This window comes from Octodon degus, unplaced genomic scaffold (assembly GCF_000260255.1).
Source record: "Octodon degus isolate 3935 unplaced genomic scaffold, OctDeg1.0 scaffold00061, whole genome shotgun sequence".
Taxonomy (NCBI): Eukaryota; Metazoa; Chordata; class Mammalia; order Rodentia; family Octodontidae; genus Octodon; species Octodon degus.
The window spans coordinates 2,673,164-2,696,243 of record NW_004524637.1 but is presented as its reverse complement, the minus strand read 5'-3'; the positions used below and the strand labels follow the sequence as shown (position 1 = coordinate 2,696,243).

The following is a 23,080-nucleotide window of genomic DNA, read 5'->3' as shown; positions in this document are numbered from 1 at the left end:
AAGATGCAGATTGGGGCCATGTGCTGTCCCTTCTGTCAGCAATGGGCCACAGGTCACCAGGGGAAGGCTTCCGGTGGAGACACGTGGCCAAGTATCGACCTTCACCTGTCTTAGCTGAGCACCACAGTCCCTCGGGGGTTTTCCGTGACACACACAGTACATACCATCAAGGTCTGGAGCTCCCTTCTGCAGGTGCTGGCCTCATGTCAGCTCCTAGAGACCCTAGCATGTGGACCTCTCCCCAAGAACACCCTATCCCTGCCTGCAGCGACACTTGGGGACTGCTTGCTGTTCAAGATCAGCCCAGTGGACCACACACGCATGGAGAGGCAGAAAGGAGCCCCTCGGGTTCCTGTCCTCATTTACTAGACTTGGCGTGTGTGTCACAGTGCTAGGCAGCATGTGACATGGGCTTGGAAACAGGTTCAACCCAGCTGCCACTACAGAATAACCACCTCTCAACCCCACCGCCCTCCCTGCCTCTCCTGAGCTGGGAAGACCCACATCATGGTGTCTCCTCACACTGCCAGCCTTCGACTCTGACACTGACAGGCTCTCCCTGGGGCTCCAAGGAAGCAGACAGAAACACTAATCACTGAGCTTTTGTTCCATAGGGTTTTCTTTGGTTTTGCTCTGAAAAGCCAATCTAAAAGGCTGCTGGGTTGGGACAGTGAGATAGCTCAGAGGTCTAAGCACCTGCTTAGGCAAGCTTAGGCAAGCACTCAGGGAGTGCAGTTGGATCCCTAGAACCACACCCCCAGGGTGGGCTGAGCAGGCCACAAAAAATTTAAAAAAAATAAAGGCTGCTGGGTGTGGTGGTGCATGCCTGAATCACAGCACTTGGGAAGCTGAGGCAGGAGTGCTGCCTCCAGTTTGAGGCCAGCGTTGGGTGATATAGTGAGCTCAGGGCCAGCCTAAACTATATAGTGAGACCTTGTCTCAAAAATAAATAAATAAATAAATAAATAAATAGGCAAAACTAAAAAACAAACCTATTTTCAAGATACCTAAAATAATAATAGTAATAAGAAATAAAAGTGCAAAAAAGCACATGTGCTATACAACCAGTGGTGAGATCGAGTCCCACCTGCAGATTCCTTTCTTCCTACTTCACTCTACCAGCTTTCCAGGATGAGCATTATTACCTTCAAAATCAGAAAGCAAACATACAAAATGAAGTTCTGTGAGGTTTAATCACTAATTAGAGTTCAATCTAGTCATCACTTGGACACTCCATGATTCACAGCAATGGCCCTGAACGGCAAGTCCTCTCGCTGACTCCGAGGTGGGAACCACCATCCGGGCCGTGCTGCCCTGCGGAGCCCAGGCCGAGCGCAGCTCCGGTCTCAGATGCTCGTCCAGGGCGCACTCGTCTGCACGGCACCTGTGGGCACTAGTCCAGGAGCTCACACTCCTGCAGGAAGCGAGTCACGGGAGCAGGTCCCCAGCCTTGGTCTGCCAGGCTGGTGCCACCTGGCCCTGGCACCCCTCAGTGCACACACAGGCGCGGCGCCCAGGCCTGGCAGCTCCAAGTAGAGGCCTAGGTCCTGTCAAGAGTCCAGGTTTGTGAGGCCTCCTTGGTTTTCATCCAGCCTGGGCCGTTTTAGCTCTAGGGGGCTGTCCTGGGGGTCTCCAGGGATCTCTGAAATATCAACAAACAGGAGGTTGGCAAATAACGGAGGAACTGTGCATGTTATGAGCTAACATCTGAGCCAGGTGTGATGGCACACACCTGTGACACCAGCACTTGAGGGCTGAGGCAGGAGGATCACTGTGGGGCCAAGGCCAGCCTGGGCTACACACCAACACCGCCTCAAAGCAAACAAACCAAAACAAATAGTAACAAAACAATAAGATCAAGCTGGCAACATTTTCACTTACCTGATGGACTTTCTTCAGTAGAAGATGTAGGAACTATGCTGGCTGGGATGGAATTTGGCGGACTCTCTGTTTTCAAGGATATTAAGTTTATTCTCCTTGATTAAAAAAAAGTAAACTCCTTAGTGTTAGACTCCTTAGGTAGATAATTCCTAGTGGGCCAGGAATTTTTCTGTATGATACTAAGTTTCAAAACCCCCAAGGAAATACATGTTTCAGATAAACCCAGCATAAGGGCTACGTTCGCGCACTACCTCTATGCAAGCACACACAGCCAACTGAAATCAAAACCAATCATCCCCAGGCAGGGCGCACGCCTGTAATCTCAGCACTCAGGAGGCTACGGCAGGAGGACTGCTGTGAGTTCAAGACCGACTGAACTACATAGCAAAACACTGTGTCAAAAAAAATTTAAGGGGCTGGTGAGATGGCTCAGTGGTCTAAAGCACCTACTTAGAACAAGCTTTAGCAAAACCCAGGGACCACAGTTCGATCCCCCAGCACCACATGCCAGCCAGCCCGCCCCCTGGTGGGCTGAGCTGGCCACACACACACACAAACACACAAATAAATAAATAAAATTAAAAAAAAAAAATTTAAAATTAAAGAATATATTCCCCTACCTAAAATATAGAGAAGGCTAGGTGTGGTGGCACACACCTGTAATTCCAGCACTCATGGGAGGCTGAGACAGGAGGATCACTATGAGTTAGAGGCCAGCCTGGACTATGGACACCTTGCCTCCCGGAAACAAATAACCAAGCAAACAGAAAGCCACAAGGCAGTATCTGCCAGGATGCAGAAACTGGAGGATTAGAAAGAGCCCAGGACTATCCCAAAGTAGGTGTGAGTCTGCCGAAGGTCATATGCACACGGACAGGCAGTGTGAGAGGGGCGCGTTTTTCTTTTGTCTGTGTCACACACACACGCATGCACACACACGCACCCCTCTCGGTCCATCCGGAAGGCCAAGGCTGGGGAATCCAGCACAGGCCATGGCAGAACAATGACAGCCTTGATCTGACAGCAGGCACTGGCTATGTGCCTCGCACCTGTAGGGGCCTGGCTGTTCCCTCAATCATGGCCATGTCCCACCTGCCAAGGTCCTTACCGGGGCGTGGTCTTGCTCCAGGTCTGCAGGGTGTTCAGTGTGACCCTCCGGGATGGGTGGCCTTTTGTATTCTGCAGTGTTGCGTCCTCAGAAGGCCCTGGGGAGGAGCCCTTGGTACCAGGCGTCACTGCAGGTACATCCCTGATGGCCACTGGGGCTGGTGCTGTGGCCAAGGCCTGTCCTGCCAGTGAGGGGGTCGCAGAGGGGCTGCTTGGCTCCTGCACTTTGGAGGTGGGGGTCCCCTCTGCAGGCCTAGGCCCTGGCGAAGAGCCCTGGTGAGTGTGACTCTTAGCCTTCTTCACTGTGTCCAGAGTCCTCATGTGCAACACCGGCTTCTCTTTCAAAGGGACGCCAAGTTCATCTTTCTCAAATGTCACAAAGGAACAATACCCATCTGTAGACGAGATGGCCAGGAAGGCCCCATCACTGGACCTTGGGTCCCAAAGGAGGAGAAAAAATTAGAGCCTTTCCAGCACTAACATGCAAAGATTAAAATTAGACCCACATCTATCACCAAGCACTAAAGCCAAAATGGATCAAGATCTAAATATTAAAACAGAAAACACTAGATCTACTGGAGGAGAAAGTAGATAGAAATCTTGAAGACATAGGGGTAAGGCAGACAGTTCATGAACAAAAACTAAACAGCATGGGAAATATTTCAAAGACTCAACAACTAGAATCTCATCTTATTAAACAGTTTTGCACATCAAAATAAATCACCAGTGGGGTGTGGTAGTACACACCTGTAATCCCAGCACTAGCGAGGCTGACAAGAGGATCACTGTGAATTCGAGACCAGCCTGCACTAGAGTTCAAGGCCAGCCTGAAAAGCATAGTGAGACTTTGTCTCAAAAAGACAAAAAATGAAAAAAGGAGAAAAAAGAAAGAAAGAAAGAAAGAAAAAACCAATAGAGTGAAAAGAAAACCCATAAATTGAGAAAAAATTTTAGCCAACTGTCCTCAGACAAAGGACTTCTATCTAGAACATATAAAGAATGTAAAAAATTTTAAGACCCCCAAAATTCAAAGACCCAATCCCAAAAAGCACATCTGAGATGAATATACACTTCTTAGATGAAGAAATACAAATAGCAAATAAAAATATGAAAAATGTTCAACATCATTAGTCATCCAAGACATGCAAATTAAAGCACTTGAGATTCTGTCTCACCCCAGAAAGAATGGCTATCATCAAGCAATCAACTGATAACAAATGCTAGAGGGGGTGTGGGAAAAAAGGAACCCTTGTCCACTGTTGGTGGGAATGTAGACTGATGTAACTACTGTGGAAATCAATATTGAGATTTTTCAAAAAACTGGGATTACAGGTTCCATTAAACCCACCTATTCCCTTTCTGGGTATCTTCCAAGAAGAATTAAAAACATCTTACCACAGTGACATATGTGCACCCATATTCATAGCAGCACAATTTGTAAAAGCTAAATCTTAGAAACCCAAAAGCCCATCCACCAAGGAATGGATAAAAAAGATAAGGTATTTTTATCCAATGGAGTATTACTCAGCTATAAAGAAAAACTTGAGGCTTTTATTGGTAAATGGATGCAATTAGGTACCACACTCAGAGTGAAATAAATTAGACCTGCATGTATAAACATTGTACTGTCTCCCTAGGGTAAGAAACTGAAAGAATAATAAAAACAAAAACAGAAGAACAAGGTACAATAGATACTATGTAAGGAAAGAAACTGCTCAAAAGGAAAATACAACTGGGATGAGGGAAAAGGCGAAAAGGGATACGTACACACAGATAGCTAAGATAGTTGTACTGTTTTCTCTTAGTTCACTAAAAGGCACAGCTAGTGTTTATATTCCTTGATCAATCTTAAAACCCTGTATCTGGTGATCTGAGCAACTGCTTTGAAGATGACAGTATGCAATAGAACAGCCACTCTTCATTTCCTATCACCTTGTTTTGAAAATCTGTATAGTTTTCATTTATTTTTGTCTTTAAAATAAAACTTTTTTTTTTTTTTTTTTAAAGTTAGAGCCTTTCCCAAAGTCTGCAGCCTACAACACCCTTGAGACCTGTGGGAAAAAATGGGAGCTCAGGGAGATCAGAAGCTTTCTGGAAGGTGAGGGCAAAAGCCAGCAGACGCACGCTAGAGGGGACTCTCACTGAGCTGGCCCAGCCCAGCCCTGCCTCAGCATCCCAAGGCACCAGCCACTACCCATCAGTGTGCACCCAAGGCAAGGTGGGGTGATTGCGTCCCAACGTAAAGAGAAAATTCTAAGAAAGGAAAGAGGTGTGAATGGCCAGAGGCAGAGGGCAAGGGACCCGAGCTCGGGCCATGCCAGACACAGAGGTCCTGTTGGGACCAGAAGGTAGTAAAAGGGCAGGGCGCCGGGTACAACTCTGGGACAGGCCAGGCAGGCAAGGGCTTCCTCCAGAGGACCTGGCGCACCCCTAAATGAGGAGCAGTCCCTGGGCCTCTGTTCCATTCACCCATGTTCAATTATTTCCTCTCATCCCACAGAGCAATGTAAAGGGCATCAAAAGCAGCATCACAGCAAACTGGACACGGCCTCCCTTTCACAGTGGACGCCTTGCACAGCGAGCGAGGGGGCCAAAGCCATCATTAGTCAGGAAAGGCCCATGCCCAGCTCTGCCAGGCAATGCCACTGTCCCCAAGGCCACTCACCAGGAAATGTCACTGAGTGTGTGGTAGTGGATGTTGGACACGTAGCCAAAGGGGAATGGCTGCTGGGTGTCATACAGCAGCACGGAGTCCTCGGAGGCCACTGCAAACACCAGGCGATAGGGCAAGCGCACCAGCTCTCTGGCTGGCTCCTGAGTGACTCTGTCTGTAGGGGAGACAGCAAAGGAATGTGGCAGTGACAATGTCTAAGGGAAATGAGCTTCCCAAAAGCCCTCTCCCAGGGTGATGTAAGGGACATCGTTTTACCCAAAGTTAGTTTGTTGTATGCTTTACGAAGAATATGATTCTTTTTTTTAAAATTTTTTGTTTATTTACTTATTTGTGTGTGTGTGGCCAGCTCAGCCCACCAGGGGGCGGGGGCTGGCTGGCATGTGGTACTGGGGGATTGAACCCTGGTCCCTGTGCTTTGCTTAGCTTAGCTTGTTCTAAGTAGGTGCTTTAGACCACTGAGCCATCTCACCAGCCCCGAATATGATTCTTATGTTCAATTCTTATGTTCAATGTATTAATTAAAGAACCACATGGGGACCAGTGAGGACAGTGAGTGGAAATAAAAATCATTGGCAGTGAGGGCCAAAGGGGAATAAAAGGCAAAACAAGAGAAGAGCTGGGTGTGATGGTGCACGCCTATAATTTCAATACCCAAGAGGTTAAAACAGAGTCACCTTCAGTTCAAGCACAGCCTGGGCTAGAGAGGCCCAATTTCAAAAACAAAAACAAAAATAAGTCAAAAGAAACAGAAATTAATCTCGCAGGTCACTCTATGATAAGGAAAAACAGAAACATTCTATCAAGTGACATTTTACTGCTTTTTAATTAATCATATTTATTCATATTAAGGATGAATATGCTAAAGACAGCTTTTGCCTCCAACTATGGAGAAACAGACTGAATTTACCTTGTGACAGCTACTCTGGCCTGTCAACTACACTGAGCTGACAGCCATCAAGAGGACTAGTAAGGCACACACTGGGTGAGTCAGGGTGGGTTGTGCAGGCAGGGTCCGGGCACTCGACTCTTTCCTCTCGCGCTAGCCCTGCTCCACTGCACCATGCCCTTCCACCATGATGCTCCTGCCTTGGACACCCAGTTGAAAAGATGGAGCTGGGGGTTGGGCAGGCCAACATGGCTGAGATGCAAAGCGGGTACTCCAGGGAGCCTCAGCTTCTGTCCACGTCACCAGCTGAGCGAGCACAGACCAAGGCATCTGTGGGCAGTGCCTGAGGCTGAAAGGACAATCCCCACAGCTCCTGTTGCATGGGGCAGTGGGGAGAGCTTGTGGAAGGCTCTGCCTACGAAGTGGAGAAAACCAGCCCTCACCCAACGCTGCTGTGATCCCATACTGCAAGACTTAAAAGCGAGGCCCCAGAGAATCAATGTTTCTAAGTAACTTACCTGCATCCTAAAAAAAAAACCATTAATACTCATAAGAATAAAAAGCCATGTCCACTCATGACCAAGGAGGCACAGAAACAAGAAATACTACCCACAATGAGGAAGAATAAACCAACTAAAGTCAAGCTCCTATACACAAAAACATGATGAGTTATTGTACAGTAGTCCCTATTGCACAGTTCTACTTTCGCGGACTATTTCACAGGTTTTCAAAAAATATTAATCTATGGGCTGGCCAAATAGCTCAGTGGATTAAAGTGCCTGTAAGCAGGAACAGGGGCTGGAGGTTCAATCCCCAGAGTCTGTCATGCTGGCCTGCCCCCGGGGCGTGCTGAAATGGCAACTGAGACTGGGCATGATGGTGTGCACCTGTAATCTCAGCTCTTGGGAGACTGTAAACAGGGGTATGATCTAGTAGTGAGACCGTGAACACCCTGTAGACTCTTCTCTAAAATAAAAAAATACACATATATATTAATCTAAATTATTTATAGTGGATTTTTTGCTACATTGCTGGATTTTGTAGGTGGAGGAGTACAGTACTATATACGTACTTAGACACAGTATTTATGGTTTTAATGATTTTTGCCTAAAATTTTTTAAAAATATATATTAAAAATATTAACTGTAACAGATTACAATATTAAATTGAAATAAAATACATGTTTACAATATTTCTTTAGCAGATGAATACATACGATATTTATAGTATATATGTGTTAAAATTACCTAGACTTATGAGTTTAGAAAGTGGTTAAGAGGGGGCCTGCCCATTAGCTCAGTTGTATAAGTGCCTGCTTAAACAAAGCAGCCAGGCTCAGGTGCTGTGGTTCGAACCCAGATACTCACGCCAAACCAGAACTGCCCTAAAATGGTTAAGAACCTTAGAAGTTTAAAAAAAAAAACAAAAAAAACCAGGGTCTCACTATGCATCTTGGGCCAGGGATCCAACTCGGGATCTTGTGCTTACACCTCTGAGCTATCTCCCCAGACCTCAGAAGTGTTTTTAAAAGAGTAGGAAAGGTTTGTAAGAAGTGTGGAAAGGGTTTATAAAGCCTTAAAATGTATACAAATACTAAAATGAACATCACTATTTGGCCAATTTTCACTTATGGGGGGGATGTCCTGGAATGTAACTGTATTTTGTATGTTTAAAAAACAAAAGGAAGGAAACAAGTTAACTGGAAAAACTGCAACATCCAGAATGAAAACAATAGGAAAGATTAGTAGACAGAACACGGCTTAGAAACTTCAAAAGTAAAAAAAAAAAGTAAAACTGAAAAATGAACAAAGTATCAATAAGGCAGGAGTAGCTTCACTGGGCCATACAGGTATGTGGCTGGGCATTAACTGTATCTGAAAAAGAAATGGAAGACAAAGCACTTAAAGGCCAAAATGTCCCAAATCTGATGAAAACCATAAACTCAAAGAAGAAAACTACTCAAAAGGAAGAGATAATCCTCTTTTTTTTTTTTTGCTCCGAACGCCTTCAGGGCAGGTTTGGCTGGCTCCAGTTACAGGGATTGAGCCACAGCAATCTAAGCCTGACTGCTTTGTTGAAGCAGCCACTTAAAGAACTGAGCTAAGGGGCGGGCCCCAGGTCCTCTTGCTTAAAAGCACGGATAAAAAGAAAAAGCTTTGGGCCAGCCAACTAACGTGCCTGCAAGCAGGTGGTGGTGGTGGGTGTTTGGTCCCTGGGCCTGCCATGCCGCCCCGATGGCAATTGAGACGGCGTGGTGGCACCCACCTGTAATCCCAGCTTTTGGGAGGCTGTAAACAGGCAGATCACTATGAGTCCGATCTAGCAGTGAGACCCTGAACACCCTGCGGACCCTTCCCTAAAACACACACACAAAAAAAGAAAAAGCTTTAAAGCCAGCCTGAGGGGGGAAAAAAAGTTTTAAAAAAATCCAATTCATACATAATTTTACCATGTAGAAAACTGATCATGAATGATATCTGACCACTAGGAAATCTAGGAGCCAATGCAGAGAACCTTAATCTAGCACTCAGAGTTAGAGGCTGAGGCAGAAGGATCACCCCAAGTTCAAGGCCAACCTGGGCTGCAGAGTAAGTTCAAGGCCAGCCTGAACTACCTAGTGAGACCCTGTCTCAAAACCAACAAACACACAAATAAAAATAGAGCCAATGATACAGAAGTGAGAGTGGAATGGTGTTGACCAGAGGCCAGGGAGATAGAGAGGACAGGGACAGGTTGGTCCACAGGTCCTAAGAATCGTACGTGATGTATACATGACTCAAGCACCCCACAATTATGTGCCATTACGTGTTGATAAAAAGAAAAAATAAACTGAACCAAACCCACACACTCCACTCCTCCAAGCCAGGAAGGGTCTTGGAGGGACATGCACGCCCTGCCGAGGGTCCCAGTACCTGGTTCTGCCACCGGCCTCAGCTCAAAGTAGACTGGACAGCAGCGCACGGCGAGTGTCGCCTTCCCGGGACACGGAAGGTGGGCAACCGGCCTAGGAGAGTAACCTGAGTTTAGAAACAGGCACAGCCACTCAGTGAAGCCAAAGGGTACTGGTTCAGTTCCTTGCTCTCTGGCTCACCTTTTCAGGTTCTTCCTGGAGAAAACGTAGGTGGTGTTGGTGACATTTTCCCCAGATTCTACGCATCCAGCTGGGGGTAGAAGCAGGAAAGGGAAGTCAGGGTTAGTGCTCACTGTCCCCTAGAAAGCACAAGAGCCTCCCAGTCTGGTTAGGGAGACATCCTTTCCCTAACTCTGTGTCACTTTGCTGGATAGTATTTTGTGACAAATCCAAGTGTCTGTCACTGCTTGGTCTCCCTCCTTACTCGAGTTCCACTTCCCAGCTTCTCTACCTGGGGGCTCACAGCCCTGGGGACCCAGGCAGGAAGAACACAAAGTAGAGGCTTGCTGCCAGGCACCTCATCCAAGAATCCACTCTTCAGGAGAAGCCCAAGACGCCACTGGCACCCAGGCTCTGACCTTGAGTGCCACTGAAGGCTGAGTGACTCTGGACCTTTCCCATCTCCCAGAGCTAGCCTCGGCTGCCATCTCTGGCCTCCTGCAGACCCTGTCCATGTCCAGGAACATCTCATGTGACAGCACCTCCTCAGTCCCCAGCTGGACCCGAGCCACAAGACTGCCACACAGCCTCCTGTTCCATGTTCCTATCTCTTGACAGGTATGTGCATACTTTCGGATGTGACCATTTCATATCTTAGGATTAGGAGCTTTTTGCTATCGTTCCTTTTTTGCTTTGGGTTTTTTAGGGGGCTTTTTGCTTTTTTGAGATGGGTTCTCACTGTAGTTCAGGCTGACTTTGAACTATGTAGCTCAGGATAGCCTTAAATTCAAGGTGATCCTCCTGTCTCAACCTCTTAAGTCCTGGGAAAACAGCTGGGTGTTACCACACACCTGTCATTGGGTTTAGTATATCATTTCTGATAAAAAATCTTTTAGTAAATAATTCTAGTTAATAATGTAAGCAATTACTTTCTCTTGGAGAGTTCCCCAGCCCAAGCCCATGTGCTGCCTCAGCAGACCTTGCTGGAGGCCATGAATTCTCCCATCCTAGCCCCTCCTCCACCCATGCAAGACTAGCCACAACTCAACCGTCCAACCCTGCTGTGTCACAGGCTGTTTCAGAAGGGAAAAGTGGAAAACAAGGGTGGTTCTCTCTTTGTCTTTAGAACTGACATCTGCACACACAATTACTGAAAAATTTCTCTTAAGATAGAACTGTCCCACACGCTAGTCTTGCAAGTCCCCAACTCGGCTGAAGAAGAGAATCACTTTGAGTTATTTTTAAAGTTCCAAGAGCCAGGCCCACCCACCCCAGGCCAGAGAAACCACCATTTCCGGGGAGCAGACACAGTGGCAGCGGCTTTTCCAAGCTTCCCTGGGGCTGTCATGGGCACACTGGGCCGAGCTGCAAGGCCACATGGCACCTGCTGAGCCGCCCACTTGGGACTCAGAGCTGCCAACCTGGGGTGAGAAGAAGGGACCCATCGGGCGTGAAGCTGAGCCTTCGAAAGAAGGACTTCATGCTGTCATCGTGGAACATCCGGTAGCTTCTGGCCTGTAGCACAGGAGGTGGAAACATCAGTCCAGATCTTTTTTTTTTTTTTGGCGGAACCGGGGATTGAACGAACGCAGGCCCTTGCGCTTGCCAGGGAAGCGCTTATTCCACTGAGCCATTTCCCTGGCCCATCAGTCCAGATCTTTACACCCATGGTGAGGGCTAACTGGTTGGGACTAAGTAAATGAAATTGAAACCTACTGCAAACCAAATAATGATGTAAGACAGCAGGAGCAAGCATGCTCAAGGGCCAAGCACCCATTGCGTTCAGGGAGTCCGTGTGCAGGGCTGGGAGTGTGAGTTGTGTGTTTCTGTGGCTATATATCATTTTAAAAGTGTAAGGACACACACACCGTGGCTTATTTGGAAAGAACTGGCAGGAACATGACATGGAAACCTTTGCTTGTTACTTGGCAAGTACACATTTAGTATTTCCAAGAAAATGAACATTTTCAAAAAAGAGAATGGGATGATTTAACTGGTCTTCACCTTCTCAAACATTTTGAACATTCATGTTGCCCATTTGTGTACACCTCAGTCTCGAGTGCTCTAGGGCTGGGTCGTTAGCCTGCTCCTTCAGACCTGTCCCTTTCCTCACTACCAACCACTTCCCCAATGGAAACCGTGACACCTGCCCCACCCCCAGGGACCCCGTCTCCATAGAGACCAGCCCCACACCAAGCCTTCTATTAGCGTGACGTCTGTTCCCTGAGACCAGTCTCAGCTGTGAGGAGCTCATGCCTCCCCTGGGTCCCGATGAAGGGGAAGTGCGCGCAGCTCATACCTCTCCCTCTGCACCAACGCCAGACAGCATTTTGGAAACATTAAAAGCCACGCGTTTCTTCTGTGTGCTGTACACGCGCAGCACTCTGAAGAAAGAGCAGAAGTGCAATTTTTGTCTTCTAGTGAATGAATTATATTTCACAACCACTACCGCTTACAGTGTTGAGCCTGCACAACCACTATGGGGACACTCGGTCACAATTTTAGTTTTTTGGGGTCTTTTTGTGGAACCAGGGATTGAACTCAGGCCCTTGCGCTTGCCAGGGAAGCGCTTATTCCACTGAGCCATCTCCCCGGCCCCCTACAATTTTAATTTTATTTATGTGTCATTCAATATTTCATTTTCACAAGTAAGCCATAGCTTAGGCCTCATCTTATTTTTTAGCTCCTGGACATTCAGCCCAGAGGCAGTCAATGTAACTGAGGTTTGTTCTGTGCTGAACAGTCTCACTCAGAAACAAGACTTCTGAGACCAAGAGAAACACTGCAGGCAACTCTGGCTAAGTCCCAGGATTTCTACCAGCAAATCAGAAAATAAAGAGCACTCAGAATTTCTATGAAAATAAACACTAACATATATTGCTTTTATCCCAGGTTTATATTAAACTCAATTTTTAAAAGGAAAAGTAGTTAATAAATAGGCAAAAGGGATATTTTGTTAAATAATATAGTTAGAACCCCCAATTTTTAAAACTATTCATTCAAAAATGCATTTATACCCACAAATGGAGCAAAGACACTTCCTTTCAGAAAGCAAAAACCATTGGGGGCAGGTAGCAGGTGGCCTTCACCCTGACCCACATCCTGGACAGCTTGCCGAATACTCACATACCTGTCACAGCTCAGCGTGGCCACATATTGACCCAAAGGGTCCCAGGTTACACCCTGTACATAGCTTTTATGTTCATTAAAAATTGAAATCTTTTGACCTATGAAAAAGAACAACAAAAAAGCCCCACCACAACAGCATTAGCAAATCTTACTCAGGCGTAAATGTGTAACTGATTTAAAAATGATTCCCTCCATCCCATCCCACCATGAGGCACAACAGAGGCTCAGCGCTGTTCCACACACTGAGCCCAAAAGATGGCTCCACCCAGCCCCACCCTAGGAGGCAACAGGGGAGGGGCACAGCTGTCCCTAAGAGAGGACTACACATCACAGGCCCAAGGAAGGCAAGGAGGAAAAAAAGACATGAGCAGCACAGAGGAGCCGACTTCGTTTTCCAGCGTCCCCAGGGAAGGGGCTGGGGACAGGAAATGCAGGATGCTGCACGACAGTTGAACTGGCATACGAGGCTCAGCATGGCAGCCGAGACTGCTAACGACAGGCTGGCAGAGGCCCAGAACATTGCAGTCAGGGGAAAGGAGTCATAGCAGAGATCCCATGTGTAATGGGGGAGCTCAGGGTGCAGGCCACGGGGAGACCTAGCTAGGTTGGGGCCTGCATTCTAAAGACACACCTGAGCCTGGGAGAAGATGACAAAAAGCATCACTGGTTCAGAGGTGACAGACCAGTCTAGAGTCAACCAAAGGTCTCGACAGGAGCAACAGTAACAGGGGTGGCAAAGAGCTGGGCATGATGGCTCACGCCTTAATCCCAGCAGTTGAGAGTTCAAGGCCAGCCTAGCATACACAAAGACTCTGTCTCAAAAAACTAAAAATAAGGGAGGCAAAGAGCTGTTGGGAAAGGTATTCAGGAGAAAATGCCAGCAGTACACAGAGATTACTTGCAGAAGAAAAGGATATTATGAAGCCTTTGCCGCCTTTTTAGTGATTTACATCTGGACACAAGTTGTGTACAGAATCTTGATTTCACATATGTACTTAAGATCAGGACTTAGGCTTTTCTTTTTGTTTTTGGTTACTTTTGGTGGTGCTGGGGCTTGAACTCAGGAACTTGTGTGTGCAAGGCAAGAACACTATCTTCTGTGCTCCTTTCTTGTATCTGAAGTACTGTTCAATGACACCCTTAACCTGGGATTCCCTGCTACGACCCTCAGCCACTGTGCAGTGGCACCAAGCACTTGACAAGAATGGGTTTTGTCTGTCAATGCTCACAGTGGCCTGGTAGTTCCCTGAGTCTCCAGCTATCGTCAGTCTCAACTGGGTCAACTTGGTGTTTGGCCCAAAGATCCCCACCAAGCTGACAAACCAGGCTGACGGGAGCAAAACGCATCTACCAAGCTGCAACTACCTGCCCAAAACCCTGTCATCACACCAAATGCATGTTCTGCTACCTGCTGAAGGTGGCAGCGAGGCTCCCCATGTCTCTCCAGATAACAGAGGAGAACGCTGAGCTACTGACCACTGCCCACACTGCAGGGCTGTGTGATGGGCACCTTCACTCAGGAAAGGACAAGGGGACTTAACCCACTGTCCCAAGGCCTTTGCCATGCGCAGAAACTCCTCCCACTACGAGAGCCCTCGGCCCTTCCCACTTGCTGACCCTCTGCCACCTGCTGCCCTGGCCTGTCGCCTGTCGGCCTCTGGGCTCTTCTTTCTGCCTGTGTGGAGCACAGTTAGAAGGGTGATGCAGCTGGGTGGCACAGAACCCAGAAGGAGGGACTGTGAGCCAGAAAGCTGGAAAGCATCATTCTGCCTCCTGTCACCCTGCTGGCTGCTTGGGTAGGGACAGAGGCAAACCTGGAAAAGGGCTAGACGTGGGGACTCGGGAATACTGGCTGTGGCGTCTACTGCAACAATTGCCCACGCAGCAGGCTCATCAGAGGTGTGGACACTGCCTGCTTTGCTTCTCTCCTGAAGTGGTTGCTGGATCTCACTGACTGCATGGACGTGCATGACACTGCTTTCATTATCATCAGCTGCAAGGCCACCTGCAGCCCTAAACTCCATACAGGGACCAGGCCCGCTTTGTGCTGTCCTCACACCAAGCATGGGAGATCTGCCTCTTGTAGACACCAGTGACTCCTGATGCCACAGTTCTAAGGCCACCAAAATGAAACTCGACCCATGACCTATGGGACAAACCTCTCTCCTGGTGATCAGACACTATTTTAGTTCACTGAAGAAATTCTTCATGTTACTATGTGCATGTGGTAGTAGAGATTGAACCCAGAGACTTCAAACAGAGCTATATCCTCAGCCCTTTTATACTTCTGAAACAGCGTCTTACTAAGTTGCCCAGGCTAGGCTCAAACTTGGAATCCCCCGTCTCAGTCTTTGAATGCTGAGATTATAGTGTTCACCACAACACCTGCCCTCTGATTTTTTCTAAAACTAAAGATGGTTCAGTCTTTTAGAAGACATTTATAATATTCCTCCCCTCGGGTGGATCAAAACCTCACTACTTACCTTTACTAACATCCCATATGATGGCTGTGTTGTCCACAGAAGCAGAAGCCATTAAATTCCCATCAGTTGTCCAGCTAATGTCATATACGTCTTCTAAGTGACCCCTACAGCCCAAAGAGAAAAATAGTCATGAATGTCTCAAAACAGGAAAAAGTTATTAAGCACTTAAAAGTAAAAATCAAGGACCATGCACTAGAATGAAAGTCTAGAAATTTCCTCTGGAACTGTACTGGCTCTAGCTATTAATTCCTTTCAAGGATACCCATAACTTTAAACAGGTTCACTTTTTGTTGTTATTTTGTTATTTGTTATTATTTTGTGAGGCTGGCCTTGAACTCACTATGTAGCCCAGGCCGGCCTCAAATTTACAGTGATCCTCCCTCCTCAGCCTCTCGAGTGCTGGGATTACAGAACAGGTTTCCTTTCACTGTCAGAAACTAAGGATGATTTTTATAGCAGAAACTAAGCAAGCATATTTTCATCCTTTACTTTCTTATTGGTGGGTAAAAGTTTTAAATTAAATATAAAGGTCAAAAGACCTAGTCTGAGCCAGATGCAGTGACACATCCTGTAATCCTGGCACTCGGGAGGCTGAAGCAGGAGGATCACTGCCAGTCACATAGTGAGACCTTGTCTCAAAAAAAAAAAAAAAATGAGGTGGGAGAGACATACAGTGTTCTGTTTAACCTACTCAGTTTATAAAGATCAATCACCTGCAGCTTCCCCCCAACGTTACCTCAGGGTTTTCACAACAGTCCAGTTCTCCTTATTCAGCTGAGCCTCATCCTCATCCTGGAAAGCAACCTGCTCTGGCTCCTTGTTGTCGTTCACCTTCCACAGCAGAATGACGGCATCTGGAGAGAGGCGGCCTCAGTGAGCAGCCTCACCCTTGCCGCAGCTCTGCATGCCTGCAGGGCTGGGCACTGAACAGCCATGCTGCAACAGGATGCAGTGGCCTTGAGGGGCAGCTTCCAAGGGTCTGGGAGGAAAAGCAGCCCTACCTTCTGAACGAGGCTCTACAAACAGCAAGCCCCAGCAGGCCAGAGTCCTCCCTGTTCAATCACCTGAAACAGAAGGGGCTCCAGACCCTGGAAATGCCACTTGCAAGTACACAACTGCGTTCTCAAATCTACAGCGAGGGCAAGTTCTGAACCACCTAAGCTGCAGCAAGGACATGCTGAGGCCCCAGCACCCTCTGGAAAATGGTGACCACAGTCAGATGTGGTGGCACACACCAGTAATTGCAGCACTCAGCACTAAGGCCTGAGTATCACTGACTTCAAGACCAGCGTGGGCTCTGCAGGGAGTTCAAGGGGATCTAAGAGTACACCTACATCAGAGGGCTACTATGGGAACTAAAGAATTATCCACAGGGGGACTGCATACAGATGCCCCATGGCAGTGTTAGTCACCAGCATCAGCAGACACACCGGTGAGACGCTGGTGTGACCTGAGCGTGACAACTGCCCTCATTTTGACTGGCACTTACCATGTGACCTACCCAGCATGCCTGGCTCACAAATGAGCAGGTGGGGTAAATGGACATGCACACCCCACTCTGAACTGCAATCCTGACTGCATGTGATGGTTTGTGTCTAGGTGTCCCCCCCAAAGCCTCAGGCAGTCTTGGAATGGCTTCTGGAGTTTGTGATTGAGCACTGTGGGTGTGGATGCTGCACCTGCCCTGGGGCAGGTAATTTGCATTACAATGTAAGGTGGGAAGAGAAACTTGCTGCTTGAGCTGCTGCTACCCCTCCCTTGTGCTCTTGCTCTTTGCCGCCATCATGAAAAGTTGCCCTCGGCCGTGTGCTGCTCTGCCTTGGAGCCAGCTGAGTATAGACTGAAACCTCCAGTGACTGTGAGCTAAATAAAGCTTTCCTTCCTTCCTTTTGAGTGTTGGGTATTTGTCCCAGCAATGAAAGAAGAGTTACTAAGACACTGCACATCACATCTGCGAGTGTGCCTGAGATGCAGTGGTCCTGACACGTTCTTCCTGTTAAGACCTAGAGACTTTGCAAAGTGACAGCTGCCCTGTTCAACCTCATAGGAGATGGCCTGTGTCCTCGCCCAGGACTCCCACTCCTCATCTTTCCCAGTGTGACTGAATTCAACCTGATCCTTTTTTTCCTCCTGCAAACAAAGCCTAAGTTTCCCAGCTGGATGTGGTGGGGACACCTGTAATCCCAGCTCCCCAGGACACTGGCACAGGAATATTCCAAGGTTAAGACAAGTCTAGGAAACTGAGTATTAGGGATAGAGTGCAGGGGTGGTAGAGCACCCTTGGGTTCCATTCCCGTGTTACAAACAAAATATCACCAAGATTCCACTTTGTACTGCTTTCTAGACTGCATGGTAAAGGTTTATACTTCGGTATAGTTTTATCCTATGTAAGCACAGTCAGAAAATGTGAATGAATCTAATCTCACCAAACAAGCACAAATCACAAGGCCATTCATTTCCAAAGCCAATCAATTAGACTCAGGGTAACCACAGACTTTAAGGCCAGAACTCTTACTGTGTGACCCCAACCAGCCTCAGGGTACACGTGGGAAAGCATGCTGTCCTACATCCTTCTCATCAACACACTTCCCAAAATGTCACTGCACTAAATGGAATGTGCTGGGAACTAAGCTACTGCACTGCAGATGGTAATTTGTAACAGTTGTTTCATGATGGGAGTGCCTGTCATTGTGGTAGTCTGAATATGGGCGGCTTGTCATGACATGCCATTTACTGCTAAGATGTCTCTCGGGTAGATGGATGTTCAAGAAGAAGGCGGTGGTGAAGGAAAGCAAGAGACAGGAAAAGGAATATTGTGGGACTGTCCTGCTTCAAGGTTGTGTATGGTGAGATTTTTGGACTTATGTGCAAACATGAGAAGCATAGAATTCTTTATCCTATTTTTTAAAATATAATCTAATTTTTAAATGTTTTTTTTATCATATTCTGTAGGGACTTAAAGTTCAACATATCAATACTTGATGAAAAATACCTGTTCCTTATTATGCCTAAGATGTTTGAAATGCAGTGAGATAGTGAGGTTAAGATTGATAGCCCAAATCGTTTGATAATAACAATAATCTTTTCTTCTGGACGGTTAACAACCTAAGTTTGCAGACCAAAATTAGAGAAAAAGGAGGGATACAAGGAAAGCCAACATTTTGGCCCTAGCCTTCTAAGGTCAATTAAGACTCAGGACATATGAGAACTTGTACTGTAACGTCATGTACCTCGGTAGTGTCCCAAATATTCTGATCAAGAAGATTATGGGGCCAAAGAGGAAAGTGATCGATGACATAGAGTGGGCCTAAGGAGAGTCACATGGGGAGAAGATACTCTCTCAGGCTTTCACAGAGAGCACATTGGCCAAGCAATGGCCGTGACTCATCTACATGGCTGCACTGATAAAGGTTCTACAATCTGAGGTACAGGATCTCAGGACAAATCCTGAGGGCATTTCACTGACCTTCTCAGACCAAAAAGCTACAACTCTTGTTGCATAGGTCCTGCTTTACCTTGGTCTTAACCATCCAGTAGAAAAGTATGAAGACGAAATTATAAGGAATAAAGCCATGCTGTTAAGTTGAGCTGTGGGGGACTCAGGTCAATAATTTCTGACATTGCCAGTTAAACAGAAGACCCAATGCTATTATGGGCTACTGGACTCTTTTAGAATATTTTGCTGAGTTTACACACCTATAATATTCAATAACGGAACTTAGAAAAAATGGGGCATACAGATGAATGTCCATTTTGTATCTGTGTATTCAAAGTGGTTGGGATAGATATATAGTTACATTCTGTTAATGAATAGAATGATTTGTTCTAATGGTGTTTGTAAATAGGATCACAAGTCCGCATCTTGTACAGCAATTAACCACTAAGAATATATGCAGTGTATTATTTGTTGAAAAATAAAAAAAAATAAAGTAGTATAAAAACAGGAAAAAAAATAAATAAATGGAATGTGGCAGTGACAAGGCAAATAAAAAGCATATTCTGCTTCAGCTGGGGGTGGTGGCACACCTGTAATCCCAACACTCTCAAAGTGAAGGCAGGAGGATCATCATGTGTTCAATTCTAGCCTGAATTGTGGACTACATAGTGAGTTCAAGCCCAGCCTGAAGTACACAGTGAGACCCTGTCACAAAAAAAAAAAAGAGCATATACTGCTTAATTCTCATTATTTGAGACACACAGGTATCTGGTTTTCCAAAGAACCTCTGAAGTACAGTAATACTCACCATCTCCTCCTGATGCTAAAATTTCCCCAGTTGGAGAAAAACGCACGACATTGACAGCTTTGGTGTGACGAGCAAGATTAGACAAAAATTCCACGATGGCTTTTCCATCTGGTCCTTTCTCTACCTTCCAGATCTGTTGATACCAGAACATGCAATTGAAAAATACATACTGAATACTTACAATCTTGTATGTGCTGATATACCTTCATGCCTGTTTTCGGTAAGAAGATTCAATTTTTCTTTTGAAACAAAACATTGTGAAACATTTGCCTTTCTAAAATGTAAACTAAAGGTGGGTACACTGGCACACATCTGTAATCCCAGCCCTCCAGAGGCGAGAAAGTGGATGGCTGGGAGTCTGAGGCCAGCCTGGGCTATAAAGTAAGTTCAAGGCCAGCCTGCACTGCATAATGAGACCCTGACTAAAGAAAGAAGGAAACAAAGGAAAGGAAAGGAAAGGAAAGGAAAGGAAAGGAAAGGAAAGGAAAGGAAAGGAAAGGAAAGGAGAAGGAAGGAAGAAAGGAAGGAAGGAAGGAAGGAAGGAAGGAAGGAAGGAAGGGCGAGTGAGCAACTCTTTTGCTTTCATGTTCACACAGGCTGAGATTTTAACATTCTAGGCTAGATGACAAAGCATTTTGAATTTGGTGACATTAGTTTTAAATAAAGGAACGAACCTGGACATGGTGGTGCACACCTCTTATCTCAGCACTTTGGAGGCAGAGGCAGGAGGACCACCATGAGTTTGAGTCCAGCCCGGGCTATATAGCTAGTTCAAAGCCAGCACAGCGAGACCTACGGCTCCAAGCAAGGCCTTCCTGTGTCTTTACATCTCTGCTCCACTTACCCTGACTGCAGTGTCCACCCCAGCAGACGCAAGTCTATGGATTTTCCCTGCTGTGGCGTACTGGAAGTCTAGGCTGTACACCGGCTCCTTGTTGTGCCAGGCTATTTCGCACGTGATGACTTTCATCCTCCTGAACTCTGGGTGGGAGGAAAAAATCCCTCAGGCTTCCTACTTTCTGTAAAGACAGAAGACTAAAAGAACACCAGTACTAAATTAGATAGCAATATTACAGCATCAAATTGAGTGCCTGAGTTGGAGGGTGAGGGGTGGGCAGAACTCTGTCAACCTGTAAGATGCTCACCATGCTCACTGAGCTGGGAGAGAGGCTAACGTGACCATCTGACACGAACATCTTCAAGCCCCACCTACAAGGTTTCCTTGAACCCTGCCTGGCATGCACCACTGTAGGTCTGACCTGGTGCATCAAGAAAAGCTGAAAAGACACCCTGATAAAAGCAACGCAGGATGCTGGGTCCCATGGGAAGCACCGCCCAGTTCAGTAGAGGAGCCAGCTCCTGGAGGAGGGGGTCACTGAGGAGGGGGCTTCCTGGAAAGCCAGGGTTGTGGAGGAGGGGGATTCCTAGAAGGAAGGTCTTCTGGAGGAAGTGGTCACCCAGGCGGGGTCTCCCGGAAGAAGGGGTTCTCACGCAGACGGAGGGCGGGATCGCGGGCCGGATCGGACCCCTGCGCTAGAGGTTGGCTAGGGCCGAAAGCAGGAAGCTCGCTGTGCCGGCGCCAGGCGAGGCCGCACGCCAGCACGAGCGCCGTTTCAGGGCTAGCCCGGCACCAGTAGCAGGCCCCAGGTGAGTAGCCCCCTCCAAGGTCCGGCCGGCGGCAAGTCCCGAAAGGAGAGGGTGACCAGTCCGGGAAGCTGTACCTGCACGGACACTGCAGCTCCACGGAACCTGCGCCTCCCGCCGCCGCGCGCCGCTTCCCGCCTGCTGCAGACCCTGCCCCCGCGCGGGCGGGACTTAGAGGACGCCACGCCTCGTTGTGGGCGGAGCTCGAGAAACGCCGGGTCTTTTGGATACACAGGGCTCGTGAGGCTTCTTGGGAGCGCAGGCAGGGCCAACACGGCAGGTAGACTGGAATCAGGGCAGCCTTTTCCTTCCTTAAGCTTTGATTCCCGCAGACCCAAGCACGGGTGCAAGAATGGATGGGTTCCCTGACTCTTCAGTTCGACCGTTTATTCCCTTTTTGGTTCATTCTTTTAGCAGTCATTTACTGAGGATCTGCTAGATGCTTGAACCCTAATCGGGCGCTGGAGAACCTACAGTGAGTGAAGTTCAAAACCAGACCACTCAGAATTTCATTTCCAGGGGCCAAAGAGATAGCTCAGTAGAATAAGCGCTTGCTTGCCAAGAACAAAGGCCTGAGTTCAATCCCTGGTTCCGCCAAAAAAAAGATAAATCGAAAAAAAATTTTTTCGTTTCCTAAAACCTTCCTACAGAGAAAAGTGGAGAAACATCTTTGACATCCACCTGCATTACCAAATTGTTCACTGGTGCCCCAGCTGGTTGACAGCGGTCATCCCTCAAAGATGCAGCCTGGTCTTGCCCTTTCAGATGCCAGTGAGAGGCTCCATCCTCCAGTGTTCTGAGCGACTTACACCTGGGATCAAGATGCAGTGGGAAGGAGGGGGAAGGAAAAGGGCGCCTGGAGGCTCTGCGCTTGCGGTCCTTTCGGATGTGAAAGTTCAAGTTTCAAAGTGAAGCGGTATATACTCTAGTTTCTTTTCAGATCGAATAAATCTTTTGCCTTTTAAAGTGGCATCGAGTGACTGCATTTTAGATGGGTAGCAGCGAGCCCGACTTTACAAAAGTGAAGAGTTTACCCTAAGGGGATGACATAGGGGCGCACTAAGGGTTAGGGGATGGGATAGGATAGGATGGAGGCCAGACCCGGAAGCCCATGGGTGGGAATGCACAGGTCTTAGGGATGTTTCCATGGCAATTTTAAGGCCCATTCCAAATGAACTGGAACCGTAGGGCTTGGTTGAGACAAGTCAAGTCCTGGACAGATAAATGCTCACCACTGCATACAGGAAGTGCCAAGAATGGAAACATATTTGTTGTTTTTGAAACAGTAGTTCAGGCTGGCCTTGAACTTGCAAGTCTCCTGCCTTAGCCTCCCGAGTGCTGGGATTATAGGTGTGTGCCATCACACCCAGCTGGGATGAAAGTTCTTTTAAGTCACACTGAAACATACTCTGTATCTTATTGCCATGACAATGAGTCCCATTTTGCAAGAAATCCTTTTGTGGTTCTCCACGTCTGTTCACTCTTACAGAGCAAAACACTGACCCTGGAGGCTGTATTGTGCCCAACTTAGCTGAAAAGGTGCATTCGCTCACAGTGCTATGGATGAGGTGAGCAGGCAACAAAATGGTAATTCCTGCTTGGGTTCTCCCTAAGTCCACGCAATGGCTCCACTTGTATTTAAGTGGTGACCCTTGTCTCCTTTGGTCTGGACTTACTTTCTACACACCACTCTAGGAAAATTAACTTTGTGACTGAGAAATCTAATATTCAAAGCTATAAATGTATTTAATTTTCTTCCATAATAACCAGACATTGATGGCATTCTGTGAGCTATAGCCCAATGTCCAAAGGTTGAGCAGGAGGACGCAAGCTCAGGATGAGCTAGTGGACAAGAGCACTCTACCTGCCATGGATTTTCTGAAATGGATTTGCTTGGTAGTGCTCAGGGCTATTATCAATGTAAACTCTTAAGTTCTTTACACTGGCAAGACAAAGAACTTG

The 23,080-nt window shown here is 47.1% G+C and overlaps 1 protein-coding gene across 4 annotated transcripts; it reads right to left on the bottom strand.

The window, feature by feature from the left end:
- Window positions 1–1,279: 1,279 nt before the first annotated feature.
- On the bottom strand, window positions 1,280–21,272 carry Chaf1b (chromatin assembly factor 1 subunit B). 4 transcript variants are annotated; one of them, XM_023718722.1, is made up of 14 exons: window positions 21,196–21,272; window positions 20,319–20,455; window positions 19,475–19,607; window positions 15,967–16,084; window positions 15,231–15,334; window positions 12,749–12,845; window positions 11,918–12,002; window positions 11,040–11,133; window positions 9,640–9,709; window positions 9,461–9,552; window positions 5,654–5,816; window positions 2,990–3,421; window positions 1,882–1,976; window positions 1,280–1,642 (listed from the first exon to the last, which is right to left on the bottom strand). In XM_023718722.1, the coding sequence occupies exons 2-14, from the start codon at window positions 20,442–20,444 to the stop codon at window positions 1,551–1,553; spliced, it is 1,701 nt and encodes a 566-aa protein (XP_023574490.1). In that variant the 5' UTR covers window positions 20,445–20,455; window positions 21,196–21,272; the 3' UTR covers window positions 1,280–1,550. The 4 variants fall into 4 exon arrangements, with proteins under 4 accessions (XP_023574490.1, XP_004634452.1, XP_023574491.1 ...); XM_004634395.2 differs by having other exon boundaries at window positions 20,319–20,448; window positions 21,196–21,224; XM_023718723.1 differs by having other exon boundaries at window positions 20,319–20,493; window positions 21,196–21,218.
- Between the last annotated feature and the right edge of the window lie 1,808 nt (window positions 21,273–23,080).

Coding starts and splice junctions, on each gene's coding strand:
- Chaf1b (XM_023718722.1), bottom strand. CDS start 20,444: ATGAAAGTCATCACGTGCGAAATAGCCTGGCACAACAAGGAGCCGGTG. Junction 9,553..9,639: donor TCCAGGAAGAACCTGAAAAG/GTGAGCCAGAGA, acceptor TTACTCTCCTAG/GCCGGTTGCCCACCTTCCGT. Junction 1,643..1,881: donor TACTGAAGAAAGTCCATCAG/GTAAGTGAAAAT, acceptor TTGATATTTCAG/AGATCCCTGGAGACCCCCAG.